The sequence below is a fragment of the Taeniopygia guttata genome, chromosome 1 (assembly GCF_048771995.1).
Source record: "Taeniopygia guttata chromosome 1, bTaeGut7.mat, whole genome shotgun sequence".
Classification (NCBI taxonomy): domain Eukaryota; kingdom Metazoa; phylum Chordata; class Aves; order Passeriformes; family Estrildidae; genus Taeniopygia; species Taeniopygia guttata.
The window spans coordinates 25404627-25417200 of NC_133024.1; the positions used below are offsets into that span (position 1 = coordinate 25404627).

Below are 12574 nucleotides of genomic sequence, written 5' to 3' on the forward strand. Positions count from 1 at the left end.
CCACTGGAATAAATATAAAAAGAAAAACTGTAAATGTTCCCTTTTAATTTAAAACCCTTTTTTATGGTTAACAGCTCTCTTGGACATATTCTTTCCTCTTAGTGTCTCAACCTGTTAAATTAATGTAGCTGATGGGTTTTTTGCAAACTTATATTCAGTCAAGCTACGAATGGTACTTAAAATGCATACAGCAATTTTCTCCTTATCATTAGGTTCTCATCTTTAAATACCCTCTAAAATTTCAAATAGAATCTAAATCTACAACCTTTCTTCCCCATCCCTTGTAAAACATGAAAGTACATGTTATTCTGACTCACCTTCCTTTCCCGAGAAATTAGAAGAATGATGTTCAGAAACAACCAAGAAAAGACAGGATATGAGTTAGACTGTTTAACAGTTAGACAGATAATCTACAGAAATCCCAGTCTCCAAAGAAATAATTAATTATTGTGTGGATATTTGTTATGTTTTGGCAGGAGGAAGAGGAAATAGACCTGGCAGTGATCTGTCTGCAGAAGTTGCTCCGAGGCAGGGCTCTTCAGAACATGGTATTCTGTCTCTTTGTTTATGGCAGTCTTCAGAATGATGGTGGGAATGACTGATTGCAAAGGGTGTTTGCAATCTTTCTTCCACAGCACTAATCAGGGGTAGTGAGGCTCTTCACAGCAGAATTACTCAAATGGCAAATTCTAGGCTGGATCTGGACCATGAGTACATTCTGCTATGATTATGCCAAGGTCCCAGGCACAAGAAACATCCCACATCCCAGCAGGGCTGCCTGTATTTCATACCATCTTTTTGGTTTCCACTGGTGGTGAGTTGGACCCCAGATGAGGAGCAACTGAAGCCTACTACCATGATGTGCAGGACCCATCATTCTGCTTTCAGGGGAACAGAAGGGGGTCTAGCTAAAAATTAATTCAGTAGCTATGCCCCATGGACTTTATATTAAGCAAATATGTCACTCATGATCAGACCAGTCCTGAAGGTTTGTTTTCGTGTCCACAAAAAGTATAATTGATACTCTCTCTTGCAGTAACTATTTAATATTTTGAAGTGTTCCCGTGCAGGACCCTGAGCTTTAGCAAACAATACAATATTGTGAAAGTGGCTTGAGGTGGAATATAGAATTCCCAAGTGTTCTCCAGCTGTGTGATGATCTGTGAGAAGGATGGTTGAGGCCACTGAAGGATTATTGACATTCAGAGAATGAAGTGTCCCACCATTTTAGGAATCTTCTTCCAGCTACTGCTGGATCAGAAATACATTACTGAGTTGGAAAATGGCACATGCAGGGTTGAGTGATCTTTTGTTGCTCTTGGAAGTCCTGTTGGAAGAGAGTGGGATTAAGAGTAAAACAGTGTCAGGGAGGGCTGGGCCACATAACCCCATAACAGGGATGGCAGCAGTTTCAGCAAGCTCCCCACCAGTTTATGGCTTTGGGCTGTTGCTGGGCTCCCTCAAAATGAAGGTCAGAGGACATGAGATGTTTGAACACTGTGAAGCTTTGATGTTGAGGCTGATATAACAGGGTATGCAGAAGACTATTACCCTTTTGACATAGGTGGTGATGTTCCACGTTCCAGTGGTTTGAGTTTGGTAAAGCCAAACAGAATAATAATCATAAAGAAAAAGAAAAAGAAAAAGAAAAAGAAAAAGAAAAAGAAAAAGAAAAAGAAAAAGAAAAAGAAAAAGAAAAAGAAAAAGAAAAAGAAAAAGAAAAAGAAAAAGAAAAAGAAAAAGAAAAAGAAAAAGAAAAAGAAAACATAGCATATTTACCTGACAGCTGTAGGGTTTGCCTAAATGCAACCACAAATTTGTTACAGAGAGCTAGGTCTTGGTAACAGACCTTGCAACTTGAAGAAAAAGGGTGTGTTTTGCTGGCAAAAACACGTTGCTCTGTAGTCTCCATTTAATATGCTTAGTTGTTCACCTTTATTTTAAAGATATTTGAAGGGAAGGAGAGGCACCTGGATCTGATCCAAGAGCTGCACACCACTCACGCGCTCCAGGAGGATGGACAGCTGCTCTTGAAGGCACAGAAGCAGACGACACTGTCTTTACAGCGACAGCATGACTCACAAATGCAGCAGGTTTGCTTGCATAGATGGGAAGGTTGATTCACAGCTCTGTCCTGACTAGACACTCTGTGCTTGCAGTACCACAACACTTTCACATTTAATTTTTTATGTTTTCTATTATCCAAAGCACAGAAGGCACCCCAAATAGCAATAAAGCTCTCCTAGCGCGGGCCAGGCACTGAATGGCTGAGGGGCTAAAATTGCTCTCTAACTGCTCTGGAGGCTCTGGGGAATCTCAGAAACAGACTGAGGCACCCTGACCACAGCTGCTAGGCAGCCTGTGTTTGCTTTGTTTGCAGACAGAGTGTTATTTATATTTACAGGGCTTTGAACAAACTGCAGTGTCAGATGACCCTCAGTTTTCCCACATTTCAATCCATTTGATGGGTACTGTGACCTGGTATCACAATACATGCTTGTCACTCACATCTGTTGGATGTTCTCCTGAGTGTTTGGTCCTGCTCTGTCATTTTCCTGTTCCTTTTCTAGCTTGGCACCCTCTCAGGCTCCTCCTCACACATAAAACGTCACAAAGGCAGCCAAAGCCAACTTATTTTGTAAATCCTGCTGGGCTCAAGACTTCAAGAACCTCAGCAATGGTGACACATTGAGGTACCTGCCACTGTATGCAGAGCAAAGAAATTTTGGATTCCATTCTCTGCCAAGGATCTAGTGAGAGCCAGGGATGCAAATTCCCATCTTGTTTCCTTACAATGCCACAACTTTCCAGAATAAAAAGTGAATGAAATGGCTGGTCAGGAGTGGATCATAAAGAAATTTTGTCCAGAGTTCACTACATTTCAGAACATACGGTATCTATCACATTCCTGCAAATTTTCTTGTAATTTTTACTACTCTGCTGTTTTTTCCATGACCAGCTATGAAGCAATTTGGCAGCTTTCATATTACAGTAACAGCATCCACTGGCAAGTTGACCTGGTGGAGATGAAGCCAGATCACTATTTCCTGCTGGTTGGGCAGCAACAAAATTTCTCTTTAGATCTCAGTAAAAATTGAACCAGGTGATTGAGTTTTACTATTTAGCATTTCCAGATACTCCTTCATGCACAGGAAGCCCAGGTGTGGAATGCAGGAATAGAGAGCATTTCTACTGAGGAATTAAGAGAAAAATGAAAGCTTAGGCTTTAGAAACTTGCAGTGCTCCATTTCTTCTAGAAGCTCAGATGAGAGTGAGAGAGAAAGCAGTTCAAACACCATAATGACATTCATAGAGGAGAGAGAGCAAATGGTAAAGATATTGACCTCTGATCTCAGAATTTCCTTTTTGGAGAGCCACTACCCCCCTCTGCTGGTATCGGCCTCCTCTCACTTTTTTTTTAACTGTCTCTGAAGGTTCACAGTCCAGGGCTCAGTTTGTCGAACATTCTGAACTTCAAAACTCTCTGGAATGCATGTGCAGGAGTTTTCTATGTGTGTGGCTATTTCAGAAAGTCACTGATGACTCTCAGTTCTATAGGGTTTGGTGGTCACAGGTTTTTTTCAGGTCTTTGACCATTTCAGTGTAAAATAAATATTTCCTGCCTAAAGAGGATGGAAACTCCACATAAAACAGTCAAAGATGAGGAGCTGAAAATTTTGGACTCCTATATAACAAAAATCTAACACAAGAGTGTTCCCGAGTTGTTTTTCTCCATTTCACACCAGTTTTATATACAGCACCTGGAGCAATGAAGAGGAGGGAGCACTTTAGTTCCATGTTATCCCTCCCTGTAGGGTGGTGCATCGCCATCTTCCATCTGAAACACCTGTGGGCTAAGTGCTGTCACTCTTGATGCATGCAACATTGACAATCCTCCTTCCTTTGAAACACTGCCTGGGCAAATGGCACAGCTGTATAAGAAAGCTGATTTATTATTACTTGTCTGGAATATTTCAGCTCCACTTCAACTGTTATGTTTAGGTCTATTCTGTAATTGCCTGTTTATTTCAACAGAACACAGCATTCCAGCCAGTTCCAGACATTTCCTCCTGCCAAGGCCTGTGGCTTCAGAGTCCATTCTGGAGATAATGAACTCCCCATAGATCTTGTCTCTTTCTGTAGTGCAATCACACATACCCAGCCCATAGAACAGGATGTGCCTGGAACAAGGAGTGAATGGCACAGTAATGCTGAACACCTGGAATCTTGTCTCAACTCTGTCACAGACTTTCTGATTTTCCATTTCCTGGAATTTTGAAGTCTCATTTGCACTTCTCAAACTTCATATAATTACTGTCAATTTGAATTTGTCAGCAGTTAGTAACTTGTACGATTTTAGGTGCAATGCCTGAAGCTGCAGGTACTCATGGTTGCACTGTGCAGAAACTAGTCATGGCATGTAACACATGAAGAGTGCCAAACTCCTGGGCCTGCCCCATGGCTGGTCTGAGTGGATGCTGCAGAGCTGTCTCACATGCCTGTGGTAGTCCTGGGACTTCATACAACATTCCTGGGGTTTGTAACGCAATTCTTTGCATTTTTCTTTTGAAAGCTGTCAGCACTGGAAAGAGACTTGGCCACGGTAGAAGGAAGGGCACTGGGAAACATGCTTGATTTTCTGTCCAAAGAGCTGGTGAGGCTGCAAGAAGAACAGAAGATCCACGCTTTGCTCATGCTGACTGAGAGGCAGAGGCGGATGCGGGAAGCAGAGGAGAGCGGACGGCGGCAGCTGGAGGAGAGCCGGCGGCAGGAGGAGGATGAGCTTTTCAGACAGGCAAGAGAAGGAGACTGCTGGGACTGTGGGCAGTTTGTCAGAGCTGCCTCCTTGTGGGAAGGCCAGATGGATGGGAGCTGCTTCAGCACTGGCTTTGGCGATGGCTAGTTTTAAAATTGAGAGGGAAAGCTTAGTGAAGAGAGGGTGATTCCTTCCTGAGAGAGTCATGCCCATTAAACTAAGGAAGATCTGAATACCCTTACAGACAGTCCTGTTAGGCCTGTCATTAACGGGTGTAGGTTTCTAAATTCCTCTAGTAAACACCTATGGAGAATAGATGTACCTAGATCATCTCTAGGGATAATGTTTTGTCAGCACTTGTTCTGCCCAGCAGAACTATTATCTGCTTTTCCAGGAAGGATTCCTTTAAGCAAGGGTTTGGAAAGATTTTGTCCTCCCCCCCTCTCCAGCCCAAGTGGACTGCAAATAACAAGAGATGCAACACTTACTTTGAAGTAACAATAATAGATAAAGTACCCTTGAAGTCAAGAAAAAAAAAAATACTGAATTACCATACTCCATAACTATTCTATAGTCCTGTTCCTATTTCCTAACTCTTGACTGCATGAAGCATATTTCTCCCCATTGAAAAACATGGGTGGGAGTCTAATTGACTAAATCAATAATTTTCAAACTTTGTGGAAGGTGGTTAATACCAAAAGGGTCTGGCATCATGTTTGTTTTTTTTAATTTTAGCTTCTCATCTTTTATGTATTTCTGAGTGGTAAGCAGGTAACACCAAGGTGCCATAAGCTTATGCCCTGCAGATTAGCAGGTGGAAAACACCCATTTCTAGAATCTCAGCTCTACAACCATTATAAAGAAACCAATAATTTTATCTTGTTTTTTGACTGGCTTGGTGGAACTTTCTCCTTCAGGGTTTGCTTGAATGAAAACTGATTTATTTACTGAAGTCAATACCCATGATTATAATTTGGCAATTGTTGCTCAGGGGACTGTGAGAACTGAGGGAGCATCTGCCATTGCATTCACAGGACTAACCTGCTGCACCAGAATTGGGTCTGTGAATTGGTTTTCTTTCACCTGCACTTATTTAATGAGTTCTCAGAAAGAATTACTAGAAAAAAAAATTTTACAGAAAGCATCTCTGAAAACAAATCTCAGGTTGGCCTGCCTGAAACAAAGAGCCTTGTGAAAATCTGTTGTTCATGCTTCTCTGGAAATCTTCCTCTATGTTCCTGGCACAGCAATAGGCAGGGGAACAATATCTTGGTGTTTTGTTCTAGGTGGTGGATGTTCAGGACAGAACTATTGACACCTACTTGGAAGATGTTATCCTGAGTAGCATGGAGAGGACAGCTGAAGAGCAAGCCAGGGAAGAGATTCAGAAAATGGCTGTAGAAATCAATGACATTGCTTACGAAATGGAGAGTCGGTAGGTTATTAAACAGCACACGAGGGGCTGTTCACAGAGTTTAGAACCTGCCTGACCAGGTGCATCTGTGGCTGTGTGCATCACCCAAACCATGGGAGGGGAAGAGCAATGCTGCTCATGGTCACTTCATTAGTGTGGCTGCTGTATGGGAACCATGCTGCTCCTACCTCCTACACACATATAAATCCATCAGAGCCTTATTTCCATACAGCCTGTGCCAGGTTCCCTTTGCAAATCACTTGTGTGATCTGTGAATCACCCTTTTCAGATTTCTCCACACCAGTATGAGGCTGTGACTGAGCTTTAAGTGAATCTGGGAACTGCCTAAAGCGATACCCATTCATACCGATCTTTTCATTTATTTACACTACTAGAGAAAATCCATTTGAAAGAGATCCTAAAAGATACAGCTATACACAGCCTTTCATTCTGGGGTGGCTGTTCTTTAAGGAACTGCCAATTTCCATGGAGGTCACTCATACTGATGGCTGCCTGACAAGGCACTTTGAGTAAAGTAAGTTGTGGAGAACACCACAGTCTGTGTTTGGCTGGGGTATCAGCAGTGAATACTTCTTAGGACCTGCCAAACCCCCAGTTCAGTTTCTATGCTCTTTTTTTGGTATTGAGCCATAAAAATCCCAATGACACAGTGACTCTCCTATGGTAGAGCAGCTGTGTATTTTGTATCTAGATGAATACCAGCAGAACGTTGGAATCCTTGGGGGAATGAAGCGTAGATAATGCAGGCAGCCCCTGAGCCAACTGGGAGCCCACCAAACACTGCCGTGGAAAAGAGCACAGGGGCAGCCAAGTGCAGAGTCACAAAAGGGAAGAATTTAGCAAACTCAGCAATGGACTAAAGACTAAATTGACAAAGACACAAACCCTCAGCAGTATCTGTGTGCCTAATTCAGTTTGTCATCAGAGAGAACTGAGCTTCTCAGTACCTTTGAGGATAAGGAATGTAAGATGACCCTGTTTCCAGTGCACTGTTGAACACATTGTCAGTGCAAAGGGGAATAGTCACACTGTCACCTATTTGTAGGATAAAGACAGACCCAGCTGACAACTGCCGCCATGAAAATATGCTCCCATGGAAAGAGTGAGGGTATTTACATGGGAGACCTGTTTTTGCAGAGGTGGTCAGCAGAGAAAATTAAAATACTAATACCACTGTGTATCTGTCCCGTAGTCGAACTCGCCTACAGTCAGAAGAGATTGTAGCAGAGCTGGTTTATAATTTCCTGATCCCAGAAGCTGAGAAAAACTTTATGAGAGAAAGAGGTAAGGAGTCCAGTAACTTTATTTTCTTTGTGAACTGATTTACTCTCCTTATTCTAGCTCCCTGAAAGGAATGATGCAACCAAGAGTTGTCTCAGTTCCCTGAGATTCCTTTTTGGCACTCTGCAGGTAGAAAGTTAAGCTCTTTCACCCTTTTTTCACCAGTTTCTCATGAGCTTTAGTCTTTTTAAATGGTGACTGAAATTCAGACCTGCTGTAAGATCTGGCCTGTGCTTTTGCCAAGAAAAGTTGGATCAGATAATCCTTGAGGTACCTTCCAACCTGGCTTGCAATGATAAATTTGGTGTATCTGCAACAATAAAACTGCATGAAAAGAAGCAGCCCATTGCACATTCAGAAACAAACTGGTAAAAATCTTTAAGTAGAGCAGCTGTGAATTGTGTTATTATATGGCAATTCCTAAATTCCTAAAACTGCTTGAGAGTTTAACAAGCAAATTACTTAAATATATGTCATATATGGAAGGAAGATTATACACTTTCCTATGCTTCCTCTCCTCCCCAGAGGGCTGAGAGCAAGAGGGAAAGACAAAATTTTAAGGTTGGCTGTAGTGGCATCACATTGTAAGGAGATAACCTTGCAGTTGTAAAGAGGATGTTTCTGTTTAACAAAAATGGAATAGCATCTGTAAAAATACACAGGGGAAGACACTGGAAAGCTGTGTATTACATTAAGTAATGTCATGAGTAAGTGGCTGTTCCTAACTGGGATGCTTCCACTGACCAGCACAGGTGGAAGACTGTTAATAAAGCAGTCATCCACAGAAAGTAAATATGACCTAAGCAAAGCAACTTCATCACAATAGAGCTTGAAAGGGGGTCCTTGCTGCAGTGCACTTCTCTGCCTTGAGAACAAAGGCACTTAGTTCATTGCCTCTTTTATTGCTTTTTGAATGAAAACACAAACCCTGAGTATGCATTTTGTGGTCTCCAAATTGTGCAAACTTTCTTCTTCCTGGCTTGTGTATTGCCAAAACAACAGGACCTGTTCTGCAGCTGGCATTTCTGCACAAGCTTAAATCAGCTCCCTTCACTCCAGCACTGCTTCTGCCAGCCTTCCAGAGCAGGTGATGTAATGGTAGTCAGTGAAGTCTGCAGCTCAGGCACTAACACACACAGGTTAGCCTGGCTCAGAAAGGAGAGCAGAAAGAAGACCTGGAGATGGGTTAGAATTCTGGACATACTGAGGGCATACATCAAGGCTCAAAATATGTACTGGGCTTAAATGCAACAGCAGCTAATGAACAAAGCACCTCAGATGCACTCCCAAACAACAGAAGAAAAAAAAATCTTCAGAATCTGTGATAGCTACACTGAGTTTGCCTGGAAAGCAGAGCTAGACCCAAATAAAAATTAAAGCAGATGATGGTAGAATAGAGCAGCAGGCTTTTAAGTAAAAGAACTCCTTCTAATGTGATCAGGAGAAATTTGTCACAATATTCTTGTGACAGCAGAAATCAAATGTCAGGAAGAGACCTGGCTCATAACCTCTTCTGTTATTGCTGCATGGGGTGGAGGGAGCCTCATTCACTAAGACAGTTGAATTCTGCCAGATGTACACTCTGATGAACACACCCTGCTGTAAACCTCCAGCACAGTGATACTTTCAGGGAAGCAGAACCATTAACTATTCCATGGAAATCCAAAGGAAATGGTATCAAAGAATGACATTAGATCTCATAAACACATTAGTGTATTGCATTTCTGTGGTGGCTTTGAAAGCCTTCCGTATAGTGAGCCAAAATATTCATTATGAAATGGTGTTCTAGCAACCTGGCCCATGCCTGAGCATTCACCTTCCTTGAAACTATCAGGAAGTGATCAAAGAGCACAGTTATCTGGCCTGTCAAAGGAGCAAATCCATTTGTAAACAAAGATTTGAGGGCCTGCAGTTACAGTCTTTGCCTACACTTTAGCTTCTCCTTAAACACCTGTTTTGCTATTACCTAGTTTGGGGTTTTTTTCTTCCTCATTTTGTTGCATTTTGATGCATAAAAGCAGGGATTATCCAATACTAGCTCACCCTGAAAAACCTCTGTACCTCGATTTTGAGCCCTGCCTCAGTGGAAGTGGAAGTCACTGTGCTGATATGAAAAACCTCGCTTGGAAAAGGACAGTCACTCACCAATTTCAGCACACTGTCATTTAGATGGAATTCACTGTGGATGGAAAAAAGGACTGCAGCCATTCCAGGGGAGTATTCCTGGTATAGTTGATGCAGTTCATGCAAACACAATTGAAGCCAAAATGCCTTGGGCAGAGAAACCTCTCCGGGGAGCGAAGGCTGGCTGGTGAAGATCAGCTTTTCAAATGCAAGTGAGATCCAGTTGCATTCATTGTTGCCAAAGTGGACCTGGGAGATGGATAAACATAAACAGGGTGGGCTGGTAACGCTGAGTGACTGAGACAGGGCCAGCAGAACTGTGTGCCAGCATGCAGGACACCAGTGCTTCAGATTCACAGTCTGAGTGCAGCCCAGCCTTGGAACAGGCCAAAGTAAGTCTTGGACTTCTGCAGGGAGGTGACAGGATGAGAGCCACGCCTTGTTCCTGCATCATTCCTCACACTCTCTGTAAGGCACACAGTACTTCAGTCCCTGTGACTAAATAAAGAGGGAAAGGGCGAACAAAGAACAGCGAAGAGCAATAAAGAGAGCTGTAGGGTGAACACTTAGGCTTGGGTAATTATTTCCCAGGAGGTGGGTTGGAAATACATACAAATGACTTTGGATGAAAGGAGGCAATGCCGCAGTAGCTGAGGGGAGGTGATAAGGTAGGCAGGTGTCTTCATGTGTCAGTTGTGGCTCCGAGTCTTACTTTGAACTCAGTAAGAGTTTCTCAGTGCAGGTCAAATCCTGGCACAGGAGATGGCAGATTTCAGCTGGATCCTTCCAGAGACTTGCTGCAATTAACAGACACAGAAGGAGAAGTTATTTTAAAGCCTGATAATATATCCTGGCCAGTTGTTCCCAAAGCTGGAAAGGAGAACACTTTAGCTGTGCTTCCCAGGGTGGGGGCCAGTCTTCAAAGTGAAATGCAAAGTTGGTTGCTGCTATTAGGTAGCAGTAGAACGCTTTCAGCCAAAGTTAGAAGGGCATGATTTTTTTTTCCTGAGACAGACTTTTCCATAGCTGCAGGATTGCTAAAAGCTACTCCTCCCTTCTCCCCTCCAGAGAACACTTTGCTGTACAATTCCAAGTAAAAGACTTACCTCTTTTTATGCACAGTGAGGCAGTCCCAAAGAAAACACATCTACGCTGCTCATCGGATCATCTACGGGGGCACAGAGAGGGCTCTGGCTGATCTGGCACCGCATCAGGAAGCATCAGCCACCGAGAGAAATGAAGATTCTCCTGCTGGGACAGCCAGCACAGCTCTGAGTGGGACAGCTGCCGGACCAAGTGCAGCTGACAGCACTCACCCTGCCACAGTTGCGCGTGAACTTGGACAAGGCTTCCCCAAGGATCCCACAGCCTCCTAGGACAGAAGATGAGTGAGGTGGGTTTCCCTTCCCCTCTGTGATTTGAGTTTGGAGCATGGTGAGGGAAAGGGAAGCACATTGTATTTACTTTTTCAGGGCACCCTGAATGGAAAACCCTCTCTCTCCCTTGGGCTGTCCCTCCTGCTGCCTGCCAGCAGTGTGGTCCTGGAATCATTCTGTATACATTTTGGTGTGGCAGCTCCCTCCACTCCCTACCCAACTTGCTTTGGACTTCGTGATCTATTTTTCCTTGTTCTGATTATTTAGAGAAGCTTGAGTGAGAAAGCAGTGTGAGCATTCCTTGTTTGTTTTCCTGGCACAGACCAATAAAAATCTGCACCTGTGCTTTTAGTGGTATTTCCTTGCTTCAATAACATTAAATGAAAAAATACTCTATAAATGGAAAAGTTTGAGAAGACCATCCACAGACAAGCGTATCCCACTGATTTCTTTGGTGGTTTAAGGCCCACAGGCTTCCTGCATTAGCACTGCTATTAATAAAGCAGAGGAGCTGAACAAAAACGGTCAGATTTTTTGCATCATCTTTTCACATCATTAGTCCCTGGAGAAAGTAAAGGTGCCCCTGACCTCAGCAGGGTGGTTTCTGCCAAGCATGCAGTGTCTGGCACAAGCCTAGGTGATAGCAGCATGACAGGGGCATGGTAGGGCTGATGCCTTTTCCAGAAGTGTTCCTCTTTGGGCTGCTTCTTGCTTTTTATCATTGCAAAGAGCAGTTCTGGAAAGAATCTTACTTTGCTTGGAACAGTGCTGGCCACTTCGGCTCTCCAGCTCCGAGGGCTACACAGAAAGGATGCTGGCTGTGCTGTGTGCTGGCATTGCCATGTTTGCAGGCACGGGGGTGCTCCAGCTCCAGATGTGGGGAGCAGCGGGCTCAGACACATGCAGTGCATCTGTCACAGAGCTCAAGGCTCGCTCAGCTCTCCAGCACTCACGTGTCAGAAATCCTGAGGGCTGTGGCCTTCGCGCATAAAGGGACATTTACACCAAGCACCACATTTTGGAGGGGCGGGCACAGCCACACCACCACGCCCAAAATGCTCATTCATTGATAGCTACAGTGGTAAGGAGCTGATCTCTCCCAGCTGCCATCATTTCTCCCCGTGGATCATCTTTTCCTTGTGCTGGGTCTGTAAAGCTCAGGTGTGGTTCAGCTAATCCCAGCCATAGTGCCTCTCCTACATAACACAAACCAGCAGCTGGTCAAAAATGGTGCTCATTAATGCATTCCTGTAAAAATTCTGCATTGGGTCTTTCTTTTGTGGGTTAGGCTGGGGCAGGGTACAGGGAAAGGAATTTACAGGGAGGGGAGAGGGAGGAGAAAGGAGTCTGGACACCCCTGTATTCCACTGGGGAGTAAATAACAGCAGGAGAAAGGAAGAAGAGCTGCACCAAACCACTGCTGTTCTCCAGGCTGCTGAACCAAGGGCACCAGGGCGCTGCTGGGGTCGGGCAGCCTCTGTAAGTGCTGCAGTGTCTGGCAGGAGTCGGAGGTGACCAGTTTTGGTGAGGACTCTGTGAGGATGGGGACTGGGGATTTGGAGCAATTCTCATGGTATTTGTAGATAGTCAGTGAAAGGGAAG

At 43.9% G+C, this 12574-nt stretch overlaps 1 protein-coding gene across 3 annotated transcripts in view; it reads left to right on the plus strand.

Moving 5' to 3' along the window:
- CFAP91 (cilia and flagella associated protein 91) overlaps positions 1-11317 on the plus strand; it is a 30885-nt gene extending 19568 nt beyond the window's left edge. For 2 of the 3 annotated variants that reach the window (XM_072925474.1, XM_072925470.1), the window contains exons 12-17: positions 477-548; positions 1947-2093; positions 4574-4795; positions 6043-6191; positions 7384-7475; positions 10719-11317. In XM_072925474.1, the coding sequence (XP_072781575.1) occupies positions 477-548; positions 1947-2093; positions 4574-4795; positions 6043-6191; positions 7384-7475; positions 10719-10972 (936 nt within the window). In that variant the 3' untranslated portion in view covers positions 10973-11317. The remainder of the gene's footprint in view (positions 1-476; positions 549-1946; positions 2094-4573; positions 4796-6042; positions 6192-7383; positions 7476-10718) is intronic. The other variant, XM_030266236.4, reaches the window with a different exon arrangement.
- Positions 11318-12574: the final 1257 nt, after the last annotated feature.